Genomic DNA, 20,153 nt, shown 5'->3' on the forward strand with positions numbered 1-20,153 from the left:
AGATGAAAAGTGAAGGGGAAAATAAAGTTTGCATCAAAGTAATACGTTTGTGTTTTTGCCATGTTTTTGGCTACTTTGCGATTCATTCGGATTCGTGTGCACAAACACGGTCTGCACCGACTGCGATAAAGCAAACTTTTAACGAAAGTCGCGCGATTTATTCACCCTTAAGCAGGACCATAAATACAGAGGAATGACTCGGTCCATTAGCAGGTCACATACGGATGGGGCTGAGCACACATGCATGTAGCAGCCTCGCAGACAGCAACTGGGGGGAAACTGATGCGTTCACATCTCACCGCGTCCCTCCCCTGAAACCCACCTTCTTGAAAGGTTTTTGCGCGTCTGTTTTGTGGGATAACATCAGAAGGGTTCGTCCCGTCGAGCCAATCAGGTCCCTCCCTACCTCAGATCGCAGCTATAATACATAGGAGTAAAGAGGCTTCTCGCATAAGTGGCTGTGGCTTCAACTACCGTTGTGATTTCGAGGTCAGTCTTACCTTTCCCATCCACGCCGCAAACCTCCGATGCGTTATCAGACGCACATTTCCGCACCTGTCACGGTAGGGCTCGGCGCCGAGGGACACGCGTGATCTGAGGAGACGGCAAGGACATCGCCGGAGATCCGCGCAGCGAGAACGAGAAATCCTGCTAGACACACCGCGCAGGGCGCTCGAGAACACCGCAGCGAGATTCACCGTGCGGCAAAATGCGGCTTATGTCGAGAGTGCTGCTGGTGTCTCTTCTCAGTCTGTCCTTGGTGGTGTCCGGACTGGCCTGCGGTCCTGGCAGAGGCTACGGCAGAAGAAGACATCCCAAGAAGCTGACACCTCTCGCCTACAAGCAGTTTATACCTAATGTCGCGGAGAAGACCTTAGGGGCCAGCGGCAGATACGAGGGCAAGATCACGCGCAATTCGGAGAGATTTAAAGAACTTACTCCAAATTACAATCCCGACATTATCTTTAAGGATGAGGAGAACACTGGCGCGGACAGACTCATGACACAGGTAACTCCCTTCCCTTCAGAAATCGCACCGGTGCTTGTTTGAGAGTCCGAGCTTCGGAAAGTAGCTACAGTTCGTGCAGGGATTGTGAATTAGTCTCACGGCATGCACGGATCTCTCTAACGAAGCTGTGCGAGGGAAATGCCATCGAGGGAGCACCGGCTGCATGCCTCCTCGCTCACCCACATTGTGGAAGGTTGCGTGAAATATTTATGCGCTTCTCTGTTTCTATGTATGCATTTTAGTCTGCCCGCATCGCGCGCGCGTTATCTGCTTTATAAAACGTGGAGATCCTGCTAGGTAGGTACGGCACCTGATCCGAGGGGACTGTGACGGTCAGAACATGTCAGTCTGGTGACAGCTAAATATAGAACGAAATTAAGCGTGCATATTCAAGGGATCGCTTAGTCAGACCGCAGCCCACCCGCTCGCAGACGCTGCTTATCAGGGCATGAAAATATTGACATTTCTCGAAGGATGCTCTTCAATTTGTTTCTGCTTATTAATGGGCCAGGACGGTACCACTTAGTGACAGATTAGAATCAGACACAATGGACCGTGCGCGTTCAGCCCTCTTTTTTTCGATATCATTCGGGAGTTTGCTCATCTGCTGGCGGTGCTGTATAATCTATAGCTCAGCTGTTGTACAATTGGCCGATACATAAGCGACGCGGGCTGAAAGAAGTTTTATGTGGTACACTCCAGGAGTAGACTAGTGCAACATTATTTTCATTAATTGCAGTATGCGCATTTACTTTGGCAAATAGGTGGCTATCGGTTAGACGCGGGGAACCGTTTCCCTATTAACCGTTTTATTATTTTATTAGGAAGAATTAGATTTGCTTATTTAATGGTTTACGCTAGAGTTGCGTGCTGCTCAGAAATAATAATAAAAACAAATATCCGGTTTGTAGGCTATATAACATTTATGCCATATGCCCTCTTTTTTCTGTCATTCTAGGCCTATTTATTTTATTTTGCAAGAAAAGCTAGGCCTCTGGAAAAAGTCAGACAGCTTCGGGAATAGGCTGTCTGTCCCCAACATGGCTTTCCACTCTCGACGCATTAGCAGGGATCATTTGAACTCCTGACCCTTTGAACAATAACATTGCTGCTTAGTAAATGCATCGAAAATATTTTTTTTTCTACGCCATGCGTATTCAGCATCTCTTCCGCGTAATCCGTAAAGCTATTAGACCGAGTGTAATATCTTTATTAGTCTATTTCGGACGTGTCTCTGCGGAATAGCTGTTCGGTTCAAAGTCTTAAGTCATGACCGTTTATCTCGCGGACGAGGTTTGCTGAAACATTAAACGTCGACCCAAGTGGATTTACACGCGCCGCGCAGGTGCATTATAAAGTTTCCCCTTTTCTGCTCCTTGAAAAAAAAAGATGAAACCTCTGTCTGGTGTGGTTTTCTCAGATGTATATCAAACTCAACTTAAGGTGAACGCGATTATAAGTGCGCGATGACCCGCGGGCACGCACGCTGCCGTTAAAATGGGAAAGCTACCCTTGCGATCTTGTAACTTCAAATGAACGTCTCAGTCTTTCAAGGGGAGTTAACGAGGTGTCATGTTAACAAATGTTTTGGAGAAGCGCACCCGAGTGTAAGAGATGGCTTGTTGGTTGAGCACGCTGTGTAATCAATTGGGCTTAACGGGGCTGCTCGCGAAATTAGGCGCAACTGCGAGAGCGTCCAGGAGGCTGTTTGCTCTGACAGGTAGCTGATAAGTGTTTCCTCTAAAACAGTTCATTTCGGGAGGAGATTAGTGGCTGACTGTGACTAGGCGGCTTGTTGAACAAACCTCGTGTGGAGCACAAAGCGGCGGCGCAGGGGTTCCCGCTGCGCTTCATGGTGGCTGAACAGAATTTGGCTTGATTCGCGGCACACGACCCAATGAATTAATAAAGAGTTTAGGCTTCACGGCTCTTGAATCCCCGGTAGTTTTGCTCAGAATGTGCTAGGTTGTGTCTTTCGGTGACTCGTTTGTATTTTCCTCTCGCATTCAAGTGCCACAAGTGCTGTAGAGCTAATAGACACGGGATTCCAAGTATAATCACTACATTCCTTTTGTTTCTATCCGTTCTGCCCTTTTTCCATTCAGGCCACAGGTATTCCTCAAATCATCAGTAGCTAAATTTGAAAATAATGCATGTAGCTTGATATAAAAGGATGCATTTATGAATCATTTCTGATGGTTTGACAGAGCATATGATATACGGATTGTATAATAGGGACTACAGACATAACTGAATATTTATTTTATAATTGATTATACTTCTTTTTTTTAATTTATGATGGAATAAGTGTAATTAGGTGCATGTGGCCTTCACTGCACACGTGAAAATCAGAGGATCAAGCAAATCAGTAGAAAGTGAAGCGATAGTAATCTGGTGTTGGATGTTACAGGCTGAGAATGGTGCGTGTGTGTGTGTGTGTGTGTGTGTGTGGAGGGGGGAGAGAAAGAGGGAGAGAGCAAGCAAGTCAAAGCTAGGAGGGTACGTGTGTGAATTATTGCAGGTATTAATTTGGCTTAGTGTCACAATTTGCAAGCATATTTTGAATAGATTTTATATAACCCCTGAAAGACCGTCGGTTAAGCAATCACATCACGTCCCTTGAGCAAACCTGTGCCGCAAGAATAATGAGTAGTTGCTTCTCCTTTTGGACGCAGTGAAAGAGTCTTTTGTGGTGTTTTATTTGACATATTGGTTAAGTGTTGGGAAGAGTTGTCCTGGAGAAGGCCAAGCATCTCAACACAAGGTCCCGGGAAAGGTTAGTGGGTGCACCACCCAAACATGGCCTAATATTACACAGCTACCTGCACCTCTGCTCTAAACCTCAAGGTTACAGTACAATACCACTATAACCCAAACATCGCCTTTTAGTATTGTTTTTTTAATTAAGAGTCACCGCTGCATGCATTTTGGCTTTTGAAAGAGAAGAGGCCTTGATGCAGTCACACCTATCCCTGGATGGATCTATATGTTTTAGATCAGTGAAGCGAATGCAATAACTTATCAATTTTTCATTAAGCTCTTTGGGCAGAATATCCTTGCATGCGAGGCTGAATTATTTCCAGTGTAAATACAGGTTTCTCGTACAGACGGCTTATTTGTCTAGACGTATCTGGTGGGATATTACTGAATTATTGTCAGCAAATTATGTCTGGAGACCTGTGATCTTTGAGAAGGTTGGGGAAAACAACTGAACCAGTTTATGTCTTTAAATAAATTAGACCTGTTGGTTTATTTAGGGGACGCAAACGGCTTTTATGTAAGCTATGCTATTTTTTTTGGTTTATAAAAACATGCTTATGACAACGTGGATGAATGAATAGAGATGTATTAAAACTGAATGACCTCTTTTTTCCTGTTCTCTCTCCGTTCTGTTAGAGATGCAAAGACAAGCTGAACTCGCTGGCCATCTCTGTAATGAACCAGTGGCCGGGGGTTAAGCTGCGCGTGACAGAGGGCTGGGATGAGGACGGTCACCATTTTGAAGAATCACTCCACTACGAGGGAAGAGCTGTTGATATCACCACCTCTGATCGAGACAAGAGCAAATACGGGACACTCTCTCGGTTAGCTGTGGAGGCTGGATTTGACTGGGTCTATTACGAGTCCAAAGCCCACATCCATTGCTCCGTCAAAGCAGGTAAGACCTCGATTGGAACGACTAAATAAAAAAGTGATGGGCGCAATGATTCACGCTCGATTTCATGTGAAAAAAAGCAGGGTTAACACTGCTTTTAAATACCGATAGAGTAAAAAAAAGTTGTTATTTATGGCATTGGACTGTATTAGCGTAAAGAAAATTATATATGGCAAAGGAATTAATGTTTCTAACAAATACCATTCTAATTAATACATCTACAAACAAAGCCTAGGAATTGTTTTAAGGCTGCAACTCTCTAAGAACTGATTTGAAGCCTTTGTGATATTCCTAGGACAGATAATGCTGCTTTAAACGCAGAAAGACTCGCCAGCCGATATATGAAGTGATCTTACATCGCCCCACTCTGACTCTTTGAAGGAAGCGCTTATCAAGTCATCACAAGCTCACTCTCTGCAACTGAACACACGCTGTACAAACATTTCACCAGAGATCTATGAAAACAAATTGAGGATAGATTTTTTTTTTTTTTTTTTTTGCACGCGCGCTTGTAAAAATATCGCTTGCGCAACGACGACGTAATTCCCGTCGGGATTTTACTCAGCTTCGCCTTCATCGAAGCTAATTTATCAGCAGCATATTGGCGAGGCCCCATCAAATCTCGTCATTTAAATTCTAAACACATTTACAGATACATTACAGGCTTTGAACAGAGCCGAGTCGAACTCGCTCGCGCAAATCTGTTTCTCAGTTGTCACCGTCTTATTTCATGCCCTAGAATCTTATGAGGGGATTAGACGAAAAGTCCATTCTATAGCTCTGTTTACCGACCCGAGAGATCGGAATGTGAAGAGATCCCACAAGGCCCGAATTATTGTCATTAAGCTTGACAACGGAGAGCAGGATGGTTTTAAAAAATGAAAGGAAAGAAGAAGAGGGCATTGATTGACCACCGCTAGCATTTCTAATTTACATTCAAATCTACACCATTAGAGTCTTGGAAAAGTGTTCGGGCTGAGTAAATACTATTTGAGCCTACTTGGGGTTTTCTCATTCTATAAGTGTGAATTGTCACATAGAAGTTTCTGCACCTGAGCAAATATGAAAGAGGCGCGAGGAAAGGCAGAAGTGTCCTTTTCCAAGAGTGCTCTGTACACAAGCTGCATTAGAATGACAATGTGCGGGCTTTATTGGTTTTTAATTAGAGCAGTCCAGACTCTTTCCTCCTTCATCTCACACAAAGACATTGTTTTTTGGGAAAGCTTTCGATTTAATTCCTAATTCCCGTTGCCACGTTTTCTTTTTGTTTATTCAGACTTTTTCTTACGTGAGGCGACTCCGGACTAGAATTAGCTAGCTGCCCCGCGCGCGCTTTTTTTTTTTTTTTTTTTTTTTTTGACTTGACAACCTCAAAAATAACGACTTAAAAATAAAGGTGCGTCAGAACAAACCCTTTTTTGTCTAAACGGTTCCATTAAGAACGTTTACCATCTGAAGAATCTTTCTGTTCGGTTCTTCTCTGGCACCTTCTACGCGCCTTCATTTTCTCAAAGGGGGTGAAAGTGCGCCAAAACTGTTTACGTAACTCCTTGATATGCAACGTAAGAAATATTGCTATTTATCTCGACAGAAAATTCGGTTGCGGCGAAATCTGGAGGCTGCTTCCCAGGCTCGGCTCTGGTCTCGCTCAGAGACGGCGGACAGAAGGCCGTGAAGGACCTGAACCCGGGTGACAAGGTGCTGGCGGCGGACGGCGATGGGAAGCTCGTCTACAGCGACTTCATCATGTTCACAGACCGAGACTCCGCGACGCGACGCGTCTTTTACGTGATAGAAACGAAAGAACCCGTTGAAAAGATCACCCTCACCGCTGCTCACCTCCTTTTTGTCCTCGACAACTCAACGGATGATCTGCACACCATGACCGCCGCGTTTGCCAGCGGTGTCAGAGCCGGACAAAAGGTGATGGTTGTCGATGATAGCGGTCAGCTTAAATCTGTCATCGTGGAGCGGATATACACCGAGGAGCACCGGGGCTCTTTCGCACCAGTGACTGCTCATGGGACCATTGTGGTCGACAGAATACTGGCGTCCTGTTACGCCGTAATAGAGGACCACAGTCTGGCGCATTTGGCCTTCGCGCCAGTCAGGCTCTATCACAGCGCGTCGTCGGCCCTGTTCCCCAAAAACTTCATCAGTCAGTCCAACGCGACTTTACAACAGGAGGGGGTCCACTGGTACTCCGAGCTTCTGTATCAAATGGCAACGTGGCTTTTGGACAGCCACGTGCTTCATCCTTTGGGGATGTCAGTAAACTCGAGCTGAAAAACCCTCGTATGGAAATAAAGCGAGAGAAGCCACACTAATGTAGGATATAAGACGATATTAGTACGAGAAAGAGAGAGCGAGAGAGAGAGAGAGAGAAAGAAAGAGAGAGACTAAGGCCCCGAGCGGAGTTGGGATATTTATTACAATGACTTTAAAAGAAATGTCATTTTCAAAGAATAAATGGAGCCTTAAAAGTTTTCTTTGCATAATTTATTCTCGCGAGAACTCTGGCTGGCGGCACACAAACGGATCCGAACGCAGTGTGGTCATCCAGCGGTGCAGAATCTATTTTTGTATATCTCATGTAAACAGGGGGAAAAAAGAAGAAAAAAAAAACATGTAAGAAAAGTAAGAAAAAAGAAAAACTTTCACGACAGGTTGTAACATTCTGTGCATATGTGCAAATGACTGTTATATTTTAGGGGTAAGCAAACGCCGTGGGGCTCCAGAAATTATATTTTTATACACAGAATTGTACATTAGATTTTGACCGATCGTTACCTAATCACTTTTCGTTATTTGAAATAGTGTAAGATACGAGAATATATTTTAATTTAAATAGGTGCAGAGTCTTTGCAGTCTTGTGCTGTTTTCTCTTTTAGAGTTCTCTATTATTTTGTCATTGCTTTGGTTGTCAGAGTGGGACGGACACGTGCGTCCTTTGTTCACTCTTCTCTGGTTTCATTGTTTCTTGTATTTCTTTAAGAAAATACGAAATGCACATTCTGACAATTCAGCGACGACGAGTCCCACAGTAAAGAACAAAGGGTTTCGTTAAACAAATTAATAAGTAACTACTGTACATTTACTAAAATGTATTTTTCTTTTCATATTTTGTAATAGGTAAATAGTTTTATAGAAATAAAATGCAGCTGATGCACAGTTTGGATAGCGTATGATTGAGTGGCCATACCAGTTAACCTACCTTTCATCAAGGCGAGGTGTCAGGAAAATGTATAGAATTTATTATTTATATGTTTATTATAAATGAATGAGATAAAGAAAATATTCAAACTGTTCGTTGGTATGTTTTTTGTCTCATGGATGTCCTTTGAGAACGCAGACATTGAACACCCATCGTTTAAACAATCCGATTTAACAGGCTGTCGTTGTTATTAACGTCCGTGAATATTTCGTTGTTATTGCCGTTGTTGAAATGGTCGTCTCTCAAGGTGCCGGTATTAAAATATTAACCGGGCCGGTAACGCGTTTAACGCGCGGCACGAGAAAGCGGTGCAGCCCACAGGTCGTTTAAATGCGTATAATTAAATAGGCCTACTATTTGTGTTTTATTGTCACAATAAAAACGCTATCTGTCAGAGTCGACCGATAATGTTTCCACGTCCAGCCCGCGTAAAACCCGGCCGTCGAGCTCGAGCGGGAGAAACAAGAAGTCCATTCAAACGAAACTGACGCGAAATGAAGTCAAATCGTAGTGGCTGTCGAAAACGGCTATCGGCGAGACGCGAAAAAGCCTTTGATCCGTGTTTTTGTATGCTTGCGAAAAGTTGCGGTCCCGTGTTAAATACGAAGAGGGCAGTCCTTCGCAAATAACGCCTGAACGTCTCTCACGCAGATTAAAAAAGGCCACTGTTTGCGCGCCGTGGACGCTGGAAACGGAGCTGCTCATTAGATCGGCCGTCCACGCGAGGATCTCTTCACGTCCCCCACGGTCGCGATTAAACGCACGAGCGCGGTTTTCCTGTAATTGGGGTTTTATAGTAAAGGTTTTCTCTGGCGGAACAGGTGGCGCGCCAGGTGCAACGAGAGCAAGCGCTTCTCGTCTAACGCGCGCCACATGACGCACGAGTCGGTTCATTCTGAGACGTAATACGTAATGAATCCCGACTGCGATCTGCTTGCAAGTGGCAGCCGTGTAATAACGAGGCCCGAACGCGTTCACGAGAGGCAATCACCGCGAAATGAATGAGCGATTATAAGCGTTCACGCGACAAACGAATCAGCGCTGTTGTGTCGAGATGAATGGACACATGTCGCCTTCACCGATTCACAAGCGCCTCGGTATAAGAACGGTATCATCAATGGGAGCTCAGCGGATGAAAAGTCTGTGGAGAACGACGCGCAAACACAGACGCACGAAGAAACATCAGCACGAAGGATCAATACATGTAAAAGACGGGCTAGGTTAGCGTCTTCGCGTTTGCACTAACACACACAGAACCGTATCCGTTTTCGGTCTTTTACGACGAACGCGTGCATGCGCGCACGGACACTTTGAAGGGTGTTAACTAGCGAGTGAATGGAGGTTTGAGCTTTTGAACTCTGTCGCAACACGAACAGAAATTCCACTACCATTTCTCGAAGAAGACCTCATTGTGCTGCAGGTTTTGCTGCTTTTTTTTTTTAGAGCCGTCGGTGAGGCTCGCTCTCAGACCTGACCTTGAGCATTTACACAGACACAAAAGCGACCGGGCGAAAGCATTCCTCGGAGCAGGTAAATAAAACCAACTAATCCTTCAGAGGGGCCTTGTGTCTGCAGAGAGAGAGAGAGAGAGAGACTGTTTCAACAAACGCTCGCTGGCGTTTGCGAACAAAAACGGACTGGCAACTGTCGTGAAGCGCTAAGGAAATAAAAGCCCGCCCGTCGTTAAATTGCAATTATTTACCTTGATTGCAGAAATGTTTACCCAACAGACAAGCGCGTCCCCAAAACTACAATTTGCACGAAAATGCACAAACGATAAGCGATTATTAACGTTAATCTCAACATTCACTAATACATCAAGATCCCAGCGTTATTAAATCACTATTTTAAGCAACATTAACAAAAGTTAATAAAGGAGCATCTCTTAGTAAGCAGACGCAAGGCCGGTGTCAAAAGTCATTCATTTATCAGTCCATAAAAACAACACGGGCAATAGAGGAGATCAAATCCAGGAAAAGGATTTATTTCAAGTAATTATTCATAACAGGCACAGTCAAGGCATATTATCGGTTTTCGTTTGACAAGCTCTGTGAAAGCTTACTAAACAAACACCATTTATATTCTTCCCAATTCAACACGTAGGGCAGTCCGGTGTACACTTCATACACATCAAAAACAGTTTCATTAAAACAAGATGGAGGGACAACAAAACGGTGATCAAAACAGCATAAATCACTTCCCCCGAACAATAATGATTTCTAAGTAATGTTTTCTTTTCGTCCAACAACACAGCGTGTGTGTGTGTGTGTGTGTGTGTGTGTATAGCTGGCAAGAGCGTACACATCGTTCTTGGGCTTTGTGCAAGTTTTTGAACTTTGGAACTCAGCAGGGTGTGGTCCCAGAGACGCAAAACTTCCACGGACGTGGGCTAATACAGAAAGGAAATCCAGGAGCAAGGTCCCCCTGCTTTAATACAGAAGGATTATGTTCGCACAAACACCACATTCAGATCAACAACCGCTTTCCCGTCCGGCCTCCAACGGAGTAAAGAAAGAGAAGGAGAATGAACGTCGATGAAAAGAGAGAGAGAGAGAAAAACAGACGAAAGGAGGGATGTCTGGCAGCGCTTAAACTGAAGAGCACCTGTTGAGAAATTAAGACAAGTTAGCATCATCTGGAGGCAGACACGACATTATCAAAAGGAGGGTTTTTCACATCGGGTTCGCTTTTAGTCCAATTTGCCAATGTGCGGTGGTTTTCAAAAGCAGCGTTTCTATCACCCGAGCAACCCAAAACACTTTCATTGCGTCGTACTGCTCGATAAAACGCTAAAGAGGAGCAGGACGTGTCTCCGAGAAGAGCTGTCAATCATTACACTGAGCTGAAACACAGGCACGCACCTACAATACAAGGCAAAGAAACTAAGCTTAGAAGCCGTGAACCTGATAGTTGAACCACGTTAAAATGAATTCTGCAACAGAGCGAATCAATCTGAAAAAACCTATTCATGTATCTTATAGCTAGTTATTAACAATACCAGCAACTGTTGTCTGCTAATGCGAGCATGTAATACTAATCTCATAAGGCCATAGCTGTTTTAACATACATACGCTACGCTTACTCTCTCACACGCACCACAGAATGACTCCAACGCTAACATATAAAACAGCTTCACTCAGTATGACTTCAAGCAATCTGCTACTACAACACCAAAACATCTCTCAACAGCGCGTTTGAAAACCAACGCCATCTTAGAATGAAAAGGTGAAGAGCATTCGTCTTATGAAAAACCCTCCTTTCAGCGCTCCTGGAAGCTCTGTCCTGAAAGAGAGAAAAAATGGTTTAATTACAAGTTACAAATAATCAGAACCGCTGCCAACGGGAAGCAGCGCATTGTGTTTGACGCTTAAAACAGTGAGTGAAAACAGGCAAAGTGATTATACAAAACAAGCACCACGATTGAAAAGTCTCAACATTTTCCCCCGTAATTATGAGGGGGGATGCCACATCTACCGTTGTAAGAAATAAACGCAGCCTAAATCTCAAGCAATAGACAATTCTGGTACTTGTATAAACTGGCCAATCGCTCTGCTGCAGCAGGATCCTCGGAGAAAAAATAAAAAATGAAATAAAAATAAAACAATGTAAGTGTACCAGCCACTTGCGATTGACAAAAGAGAAAAAAGAAACAAAACAAGATCCAAAAAAAGTAAAGCTTTAGCCTACTCTTGATTCTATCACATTATACCTCTTCCAGCTTGTGAAAAATATCTGCCAAAAAACAGACAAAACTTTGTCACGTGTGTGATTACAGTTCAGAAAGGGACACTTTCCCTAAAGTTATTCTATACTTACAAAGAAGTTACTAAAAGTTTCAATGTGAATCATTTTCTCACTTATAAGACCGTTTATAAATATTATGCGTCTTATAAGATTTATAACTAGGAATTTTTTAAAAACTCACTCAGACTAGATAAAACATTATAAATCCATAGGATTAACTCATTTTACATAAATACATTCAAACCAATAAATAAATAAAGGTGTGCATCTGCAACTTAAAAAAACAAAAAAAACAAAAAGCATCCAAATCTTCACCCTACACCAGTTTTAAAACAAACCGTGTCTAGAAAACTCAAAGTTAACAAAAACAAAATAAAATAAGCTTATATTTTTAAGTGGATCCATAGGTACTTTATAACATAAATCATAATCTTACCCATTATATGCATTTCTGTGATTCCTAGGAACTCATGCAAATTAATACAGACATATGGACAGATAGGGATCAACCACATCCAACTACTATATTATTATAGAAGATGGCATATGACAAGTGCATCTCAAAACAAGGGGGTGCTTTACAAATTAACTTCAAAAGACATAATGGCCCAAAGTCTCGGGAAACAGTGAGCACACAGAGATGTTTCAAGGGACCTGACTTGAGAGAAACTGTGGGGCACCTTGATTGGAAACAAAACCTTTTCCCCTTAGATCAGTTTGTGCGGGTGGCAACAGAGAAACATTTAGGAGCACGGAGGAAATCGGGGAAAAGGGTATGTTGTGTTGAGAATCATACGCAAGAGGGAATCTTCAAACATAAAACAACATCAGACAACAGTTAATGGTGATCAAGACAGCTGGCTTCACATAACCGTATTTACATGGTATATATGTGACCATCTTTTATTTTTCATCTTTAAAATATCCTCAAATAATAAGCTTTAAGTTCTCCAATAACAAAACTGTTGTAAAATGACCAAGGAATACTTTTTTTTTATATTGATATATAAAAACAAATTGAGAAAAGAAATTCACCAATCACGTACTAGTAGGTATCTTTAAACCATTTCAAACATGGAAAGATTTCGAGATGAGAAAACAACAGACTTGACATCTTCATACACATTTAGTTTTTTTGGGCTTTTTTTTCATTATATACACAAGAAAGTGACCACTGATAACAGTTGCTCCCAAATCCTTTGAAATTCGCAGACCTGGATGAGGCTCAAAACATAATTGGACTTAGTTATGCTGTTATATTATCTAAAACCAACGTGTTTTAGATACTATAACAAGGCTTGTAGTGTATAATGTAAAGTGGTTGGATTAAATGAAGTCACAAATATGAAAACTAATGCATTTGACCTAATATCAGTTCTGGGGCCGTAAGTTGAAGGTTTAGGATAAGCGGTACAATTAGACATGACCGAGCGCTACGCTTGTACAGTACCACAACATATTACTAATATAAGTAATAATGATGATATAATAACAATTTGAGGAGCGAAATACTCATGATTGAAACCTTGAAATGCTTTTGGGGAAGTGTTAATGACTTCAATAGACTGAAAACTAGGGGGAGGGGCCTTTCAAGAACCTTAAGCCTGGGAAACAGCTTACTACATAAATGGAAAAAAATGTAATGGGAAAAAGTTGAAAATGGAGATAACGGATATTTAGAAGCAGATCCTTATACCTAACGACTCGCGATTCAGATTTAGGAACCTGTATACCAATCTGATGCACTTCAAAATTAACTGAGCCAAAGTAATAAGCATACAATTACAAACAATCCAAAATATCTCTCTTCACAAACAAATAACCAAGCCGTTGCAAACAAGACGCTTCAAACCCATCTAGCGCTCTAGACATCCCGCATCTTGTAAACGGAGCTCCATCAAAACCTACAATAAAATCGCATCGAATCATCACTCAAGCCATGATTCAGTCGTCCTCTTCCACACACGACATGTGCTGTACTCCGAGGAAAGAAAACTAAACAATTAAAAAGGAGCATTAGCGAACGAGGGGGCTTTCTGGTTGCCTTTAATACTTAGAAGCCATTTCTAACAACAATTAAAATAATCTAAATATGCAATTCCAGCACCAAAACCTAAAATCAAAATATAAAAGCCATTTATTGTCTAGTGTTTTTCAGCTGTCTTTAGTGACCCACCAATCCAGCTCAGCAGAACAAAACACAAGCGCAATACAATCATAATGGAGATAGGGACCACGAATAAACTTAAGATCATGAACAGCTGCAGAAAAACGCACACACAAGAAAAAAAAAAGAGACGCCTGTATTATCACAGTGGCTTCCGAGAGATACGCAACTAGAAAAAAGCTCAACCCAAATATGCCCCTAAAGTTTCTTAACGGCAAGCAGCGCTTATCGCTCTGATGTCCACGTCCTTAGCTATGCCCCGACGCACCGAAGACATCTGCTGCCCTCTACAGGTGACAAAACCAACTGCAGCATACGCAACATTATCCGATCAAGCCCGTTTAACACTGTGTTCAAGTCACTGACTGTGGACGTTCCACAAGAAATCAAGAAGTCTCGTTTGACCAAAAACAAATATTCAAAAGATCATCTTGAGAGCTAGAGGACGGGAGCAACTATTATCATCTGGCGTAAAAATGTCCTGGTTTCATACCTTTGTTTCTCTTTTCACCTGCTGGTTGGGACCATTACTGATCCCTCCATATATAAATGAAAGTACAGAAACAAGAGCGAGACTTCATGCCAAAGTCATTGACAATGTGAGTTCAGTGCTGTGCCGTTTCCAGCAGGACACAGCTGATGAGCGGCTCTTTGTTTTTGATTCTTTCATGCACGTGGCTTGAGTTTGTCGACAGCCCTCTCTCCACACAGCTCCCAAAGCTTTAGCCTCCCGATTGTGCGTCCGTCTTTCAGAAAAAGACGTTCTCTTCTTGCTCACTTCTCGTCGTCTTGTCTGTTGTACTGGCTTGCTCCTCAGCCATCAATAATGGAAACATCGATGTGAGACAAATCTATCATGTGCCTACGTAATCAAGGGAACACGTGATGGAAATGAGACAATCGCAATTAAAAGGCAAGCTAGTCTGAGGCATCTCCATCAAAACATGACAATCAGCAGAGACACAGGAGAGCTACTCAAACATTTGGACACAATTTATTTGTCAGGCTCATACCATTAAGCACGATGACTGATCTGTTTCAGCCAATAACACCAAAAGAAAATACACCTTAATATTCACACCATACGCTACCAGTCACAACTTTTTGAAATGTAAGATTTGTAATGTTTTCTCTCTTCTGCTCAACAAGCCTGCTTTTTTGATGCAAAAGCAAGAATACTATAAATATTTTATTACTTAAAATAACCATGTTTCTATGTAATTTAAAGTGTAACTTTTTGATCCAAGAAATTTCCAGCATCATTATTCTAACCACAAGAGCCTTCAGAAATCATTTGAATATGCAGTTACCATTCATACCATTCAAAATCTTGGCAAGGGTGCTTTAAATTCATCAAAAGTGATGGTTAAAGCATTTATGATGTTACAATATATTTCTATTTCAGATAAATGCTGTTCTATCCATCAAAGACGCATGAAAACCTAATAAGTGTTTAAGCAGCAAATCAGAATATTAAAAACATTTCTGAAAGATCATTTGACTTGAGTAATGATAATAAAATTGAAATTACAGGAATACATTTTAAAATACATTCAAGTAGAAAACAATTTAAAACTATTTTCAATAGTAAAAAAATTGTACAGTTTTTGTTGTAGTTTAGCTTAAATGCAGGCATGAAGAGCAGGACAGACTTCTTTAAAAACACTAAAAATCATACTGTTCAAAAACCTTTGACTGGCAGCGTATATGAAGAGACTTAATAGGTTGGATATTTCATAACTGTTCCACAATATTTCAACACTTTTTTTTAGGTATTAATGCGAAACATAGCAGAAATTCAGTTTCTATTCAATATCTTATTTGCAACAGACATGCAAAATTAATCTAAAATAAACTCAAAATGAAGTTATTCATAAAATGTCAAAGACTATGTATTTTCATGTATTAGAACAATCCCGTTTGAGATGAATTCAAAAGTGTACCTGTGAAAGCTGTGCTGAAAACTTGCTGCATGCTGAGGGTTCACAAACTTGGCAATGGCCTTCCGCTGCTCCGGTAACATTGTAAACATCTACAAAATGACCATCAATTTGTGTATTAGCAGTGGGTTTTATTATCTAAAAAAAGTGAGTGATGCACCTAGGGAAAAAAAAAGCACAGCCCTGAACACACAGCTAGAGGGCGCTATTGTAATATTTAGAAGAATACTCTACACTCCATCCAGTTTAGTCTTCCACAAAAACGACGGACAAATGAAATACGGGATCTGATGCCTTCTGACCTTTTGACTGGTCAAATTAAAAAACAATTCCATTAGTTACTTAATCTAAAGGTTGTTAGATTTAGAATTGTGTGCATATATGAATTACGTGCGTCTCTACAAGTGAAGGTGTACGTTTAATCAAAATCAAAAACTTTGCTGAGAAACAATGAAGCATTTCAGTACGTATGCTAATTTAGTAATAAAAGATGCAGGGCAGAGCTGACATGTTTCTGCTCTTCCGAAGGTTTCTCTGAAACAGGAAAGTGAATCTGTATGTTTATCAAAGCGGTACATTCATTTACACAGTGATCAAACTGACTGGAACTACGGATGCATTGCAATTTGGTCTCAAATCATTTTGAAGTGTTCTTGTTACAGGTTACATGCACTTACTATTATTATAACAACAATAAATTACATGCAAATATGCATAAGCCAAACCCTAATCCTAAGCACTTATTAAATGCTAATATAACTATGCACTTGAAATGTTTAATTACACTTAAAGAGTTGGTTACACTCATGCTTTTTACAATCAATATGAATTTGTTTTTTTTCCCCCTTCTAAATATATTATTGTCTTCAAAACGGTTAAACATCCTGAAGTTGACACTAAGTAATGTATACAGTAAAAACAGACTTCAAAACATATACTCTTTGGCGATCAGCTGGCTCCATCATCAATGTGTTGTTGGAAGCTCATAAGCAAGTTACACATAAAACTCACGCTTACACCGCTATTGCTTCTTGATCAGTAATGTATTTTGATGAGGAGCAAAGTTAAGGGAGCCTTACCTCGACAGGGCCGATGGAGTTGAGAAGGTTCATGAGCTGTTTGTTGGTTGTGGTGGTGGATAAACCTTCAATGCAGACCGTGCTTCTCGGACAGTCCTGAGCTCTTGGGTTCTGCTGCATCATCACACGGCCTCCTCCACGACCTCGCGCCCGACCCCGAACTACCACCTGTGGACATCACGAAGAGGAATATTGATCAAAGGTGCAAAGAACAGCTACCAGTGCTCTACCAGCCAATGACTGAGGATCTTTAATTCATTGTTATATTCAGTATATATTTTTTGCACAGTTGTTCAATGGAAATATCCCAAATCAGTACAGACACGCTCATTTATTATAATGTTTATATTAAGAGAGGCATTAGTCAGACTTCACTGGTTTAACCATATACAGGCTTGAGTGAATTACCAGTTATTCAATAATTATTAAAAGCTACGCAGTATTGGTTCATATAGTGAACAAAATTGTATTTGCAGCATCAAGTCAAGAGTGCTTTTTGTCTGAAGTAGGAAAGACAGTGCACCAATCTCTTCAGCACTTTACTGATTAAGCCTGTGAAGAGGCTGGAGGGAAGAGACTTCTGAAAAAGGCCATCATTAAGTCACGCCTGGAGTCTGCTAGAGGCCATGTGACAAAACCTGGTGAATGAAAATGTTGTGGTCTGTTGAGACTGAAGCTGAGCTCTTTGGCCTTGAAAGCAAAGCTGTGCTGGGCCCAAACCAGAGACAGATAACGCTTCAGCATAAGCCTTTCCTTTTAGAAGGCAATATTCCTCGTCAAACTGCTTTTGATGTTAAACAAAAACACGAGAATTTATTTAGAAATTCATTTGAATTGAAATTCTGGAGATTTACACTACCGATTACTACTACTAAGTTTGTGTATCAGAAAGATTTTGTTAACATTTTTGAAAATGCTCACCAGGATCACATCTATCATCTAAAAATATTAAGAAATACAATTTGAAACAGCTTTTTTTCTATTTTAATATATATTTTTAACTAAGAACTATAAGAACAATAAGAAAAAAACATTTCTAAGACTTTCCAAAAAGGAAAAAGGTAAAGAGATCAATTACGTAGGTCAAGACATCCACTGGCTCTGCACCAGTAAACCTAAACTCGCTAGCTCAGACCTACGAGCCCTTCAGAAGCTTGCATTCTGCATGTGAACTCTCGCGGACCTTGTCCTGGACTGTAACCAGCTGGTGGTACAACCTGTCTATTTTACCATCACCTTAATTAATCTAACACCTATTCCATTAGAAAACAACAAACGAAAACCTTGCTATGTGCACTGTGCTGGACTAACAGATTTGTGATAGCATTTGTACATTGTGGCTCTCATGGGTCGGATTGCTTTTGCTTATTACAAATATTTAAAATTGTGTTTACTTAGCATTTAAATTTGACGTAAAACATTCGTACACAATGCAAAGACATTTCATTCTACTCCATACAGTTCTTTTTACATCAAAAGGGCCAGGTTGGCTAAGTGCAGCAGGCACAATGAAAAATCCCTTATGGGCTCCCAATGCTATGAGCTAGAAGCTCTCACCACTCTCACACACACACACACACACACACACACACACACACACACTCAGTACACATTTCACTTTTGCTCCAAGCGAGACACTGGGTACAATGTCAGTGAGTGATTTACAAGGCCACGGTTATATCAGTAAACAGCAGAAAGTGTTTAGAATATCTGACTCAACATGAGAGCTCAGGCAGATGCAGCAAGACAGTTGGACTGAGACAGCGTGAGCGGCTGTGCAGGAAGGCGCTCTGCTGTGACTGACTGACACATGTTAGCACTGTATTTATCCCCTGAGAATGGACTACTGTACAGAGACGGCAGCGTGCTGAAAAGGCCAAGGGATCTTCATCTCTCCTGCTTCAGCCTGTCAATATCATCACACCTGGCACTCTGTTCCATATCATTACTGCTCCTGCTCTCCTCCAAAACAGCTACCAGTCCCCTGGGAGAAGCAGTGACACAGCTGAGCCATAGCAGGAAACCAAATCTGCCGTCTTTACTAGAGCTGAAGCGTGAGGAGAGAACCACTTAGAGCAGCTCTTTATGACAGGCAAAAAGAGCCTAACAAAGACTTGATTGTGTATTCTGGATAACACTAGACAAGGAGAAACAACAACAGTTCTGCTTAAATTAGAAGAATAATTAAAGCAGTGTTGATATGGTCATTTTGATGATTTTGGTCCAAAAAACTAAAAATTTCATAGTCAAGAAGTCACTTCTTGGTAAAGACGTGAAACTTTGAAGAGCTACAAAAGGCCAAAATGTGTGTGAATGATGTTTTATGTACACACCATTCAAATGTATATAGTTTTTAAACATTTCTTATGCTCATTATGATGCATTTATTTGATCAACAATACAGTAAAACAATAATCCAGTTCTCAGCGTCACATGACCCATCAGAAATCATAATCACATTCATTTGGTTCTCAAGAAACATTTCTTATAATTATTAAGTTTGAAAACATGCCGCTTCCGGATTCTTTCATGTGGAAGACATTCAAAAGAACAGCAGATACTTTGATTCTTAATCACAATGTCACAAACAACTTAAAGTAATGCATCCTTGCTAAAAAAAAAAAGGAGAGAAAAAAAAAAAAAAAAGACCCCAAACATGTTAATAATTTCCTAACTCGGAAAGCCGTGGTTTAAAGAAAGTGGTAAATACATTCATTTGGACATGATTTGAAAGCACCATTAGTATAAGAGCTTAGTGTCAGCTGTGCAAAATGCCATTGTGCACCTGTCCAATTAACAGCTTACGAGAGTAATCCAGATTCAATGTCATACCCGGTTCGTTTGGTTTGCCATGCCACGGCCAGCCTGTTGTTGATTTTGTACACCACCAGTTGCCATGGTAACTTTCCTGATGGGACCGAGTCTCTGTTGGGGGGCAGGCCGACCAATTGGTTGCTGCTGCTGCTGCTGCTGCGGGGGACCAGTGTTGGGACCGGCATCTGCCTGCTGAATACAGAGCAGACACATCTTACAACCCACACAGAAAGAAAAAAATAAATAAAATCTCCAGCGGCGCACAAAATAACAAAAACGCTGAAGTCTGAGTGCACCTTAAAATTTTAAGGTAATTAATACAAGAGCAGCCTTAGAGCTCACCAAATCACCAAGTCAGTTTAACCTGGCACAGAGTAACTAAACAGACCAACAGCGTAGTTCTAGACACTTAGTTCTGGAAATAGCCAGCAGGGAAGTTCCTAGAGAACCAATTTCTCCCTCGGGCCGTTTGTCTGGTTGCATTCGCACAGGCAGAAGGAATGAAGGACGCCGTGATCAGAGCTGTTTTTG

At 41.4% G+C, this 20,153-nt stretch overlaps 2 protein-coding genes across 7 annotated transcripts in view; one reads left to right on the forward strand and one right to left on the reverse strand.

The window, feature by feature from the left end:
- The first annotated feature begins 239 nt into the window (after positions 1 to 239).
- Positions 240 to 7,972, forward strand: shha (sonic hedgehog signaling molecule a). Its single transcript, XM_043243334.1, has 3 exons — positions 240 to 1,009; positions 4,406 to 4,667; positions 6,256 to 7,972. The coding sequence occupies exons 1-3, from the start codon at positions 710 to 712 to the stop codon at positions 6,948 to 6,950; spliced, it is 1,257 nt and encodes a 418-aa protein (XP_043099269.1). The 5' UTR covers positions 240 to 709; the 3' UTR covers positions 6,951 to 7,972.
- Positions 7,973 to 9,841: 1,869 nt separating this feature from the next.
- Positions 9,842 to 20,153, reverse strand: part of rbm33a (RNA binding motif protein 33a) — a 34,773-nt gene continuing 24,461 nt past the window's right edge. For 5 of the 6 annotated variants that reach the window (XM_043244306.1, XM_043244310.1, XM_043244309.1 and 2 more), the window contains exons 16-19: positions 19,641 to 19,814; positions 16,809 to 16,976; positions 15,733 to 15,821; positions 9,842 to 14,651 (exon numbers count right to left, since the gene is read on the reverse strand). In XM_043244306.1, the coding sequence (XP_043100241.1) occupies positions 14,603 to 14,651; positions 15,733 to 15,821; positions 16,809 to 16,976; positions 19,641 to 19,814 (480 nt within the window). In that variant the 3' untranslated portion in view covers positions 9,842 to 14,602. The remainder of the gene's footprint in view (positions 14,652 to 15,732; positions 15,822 to 16,808; positions 16,977 to 19,640; positions 19,815 to 20,153) is intronic. The other variant, XM_043244307.1, reaches the window with a different exon arrangement.

Source organism: Puntigrus tetrazona, chromosome 7, assembly GCF_018831695.1.
Source record: "Puntigrus tetrazona isolate hp1 chromosome 7, ASM1883169v1, whole genome shotgun sequence".
Lineage (NCBI taxonomy): Eukaryota > Metazoa > Chordata > Actinopteri > Cypriniformes > Cyprinidae > Puntigrus > Puntigrus tetrazona.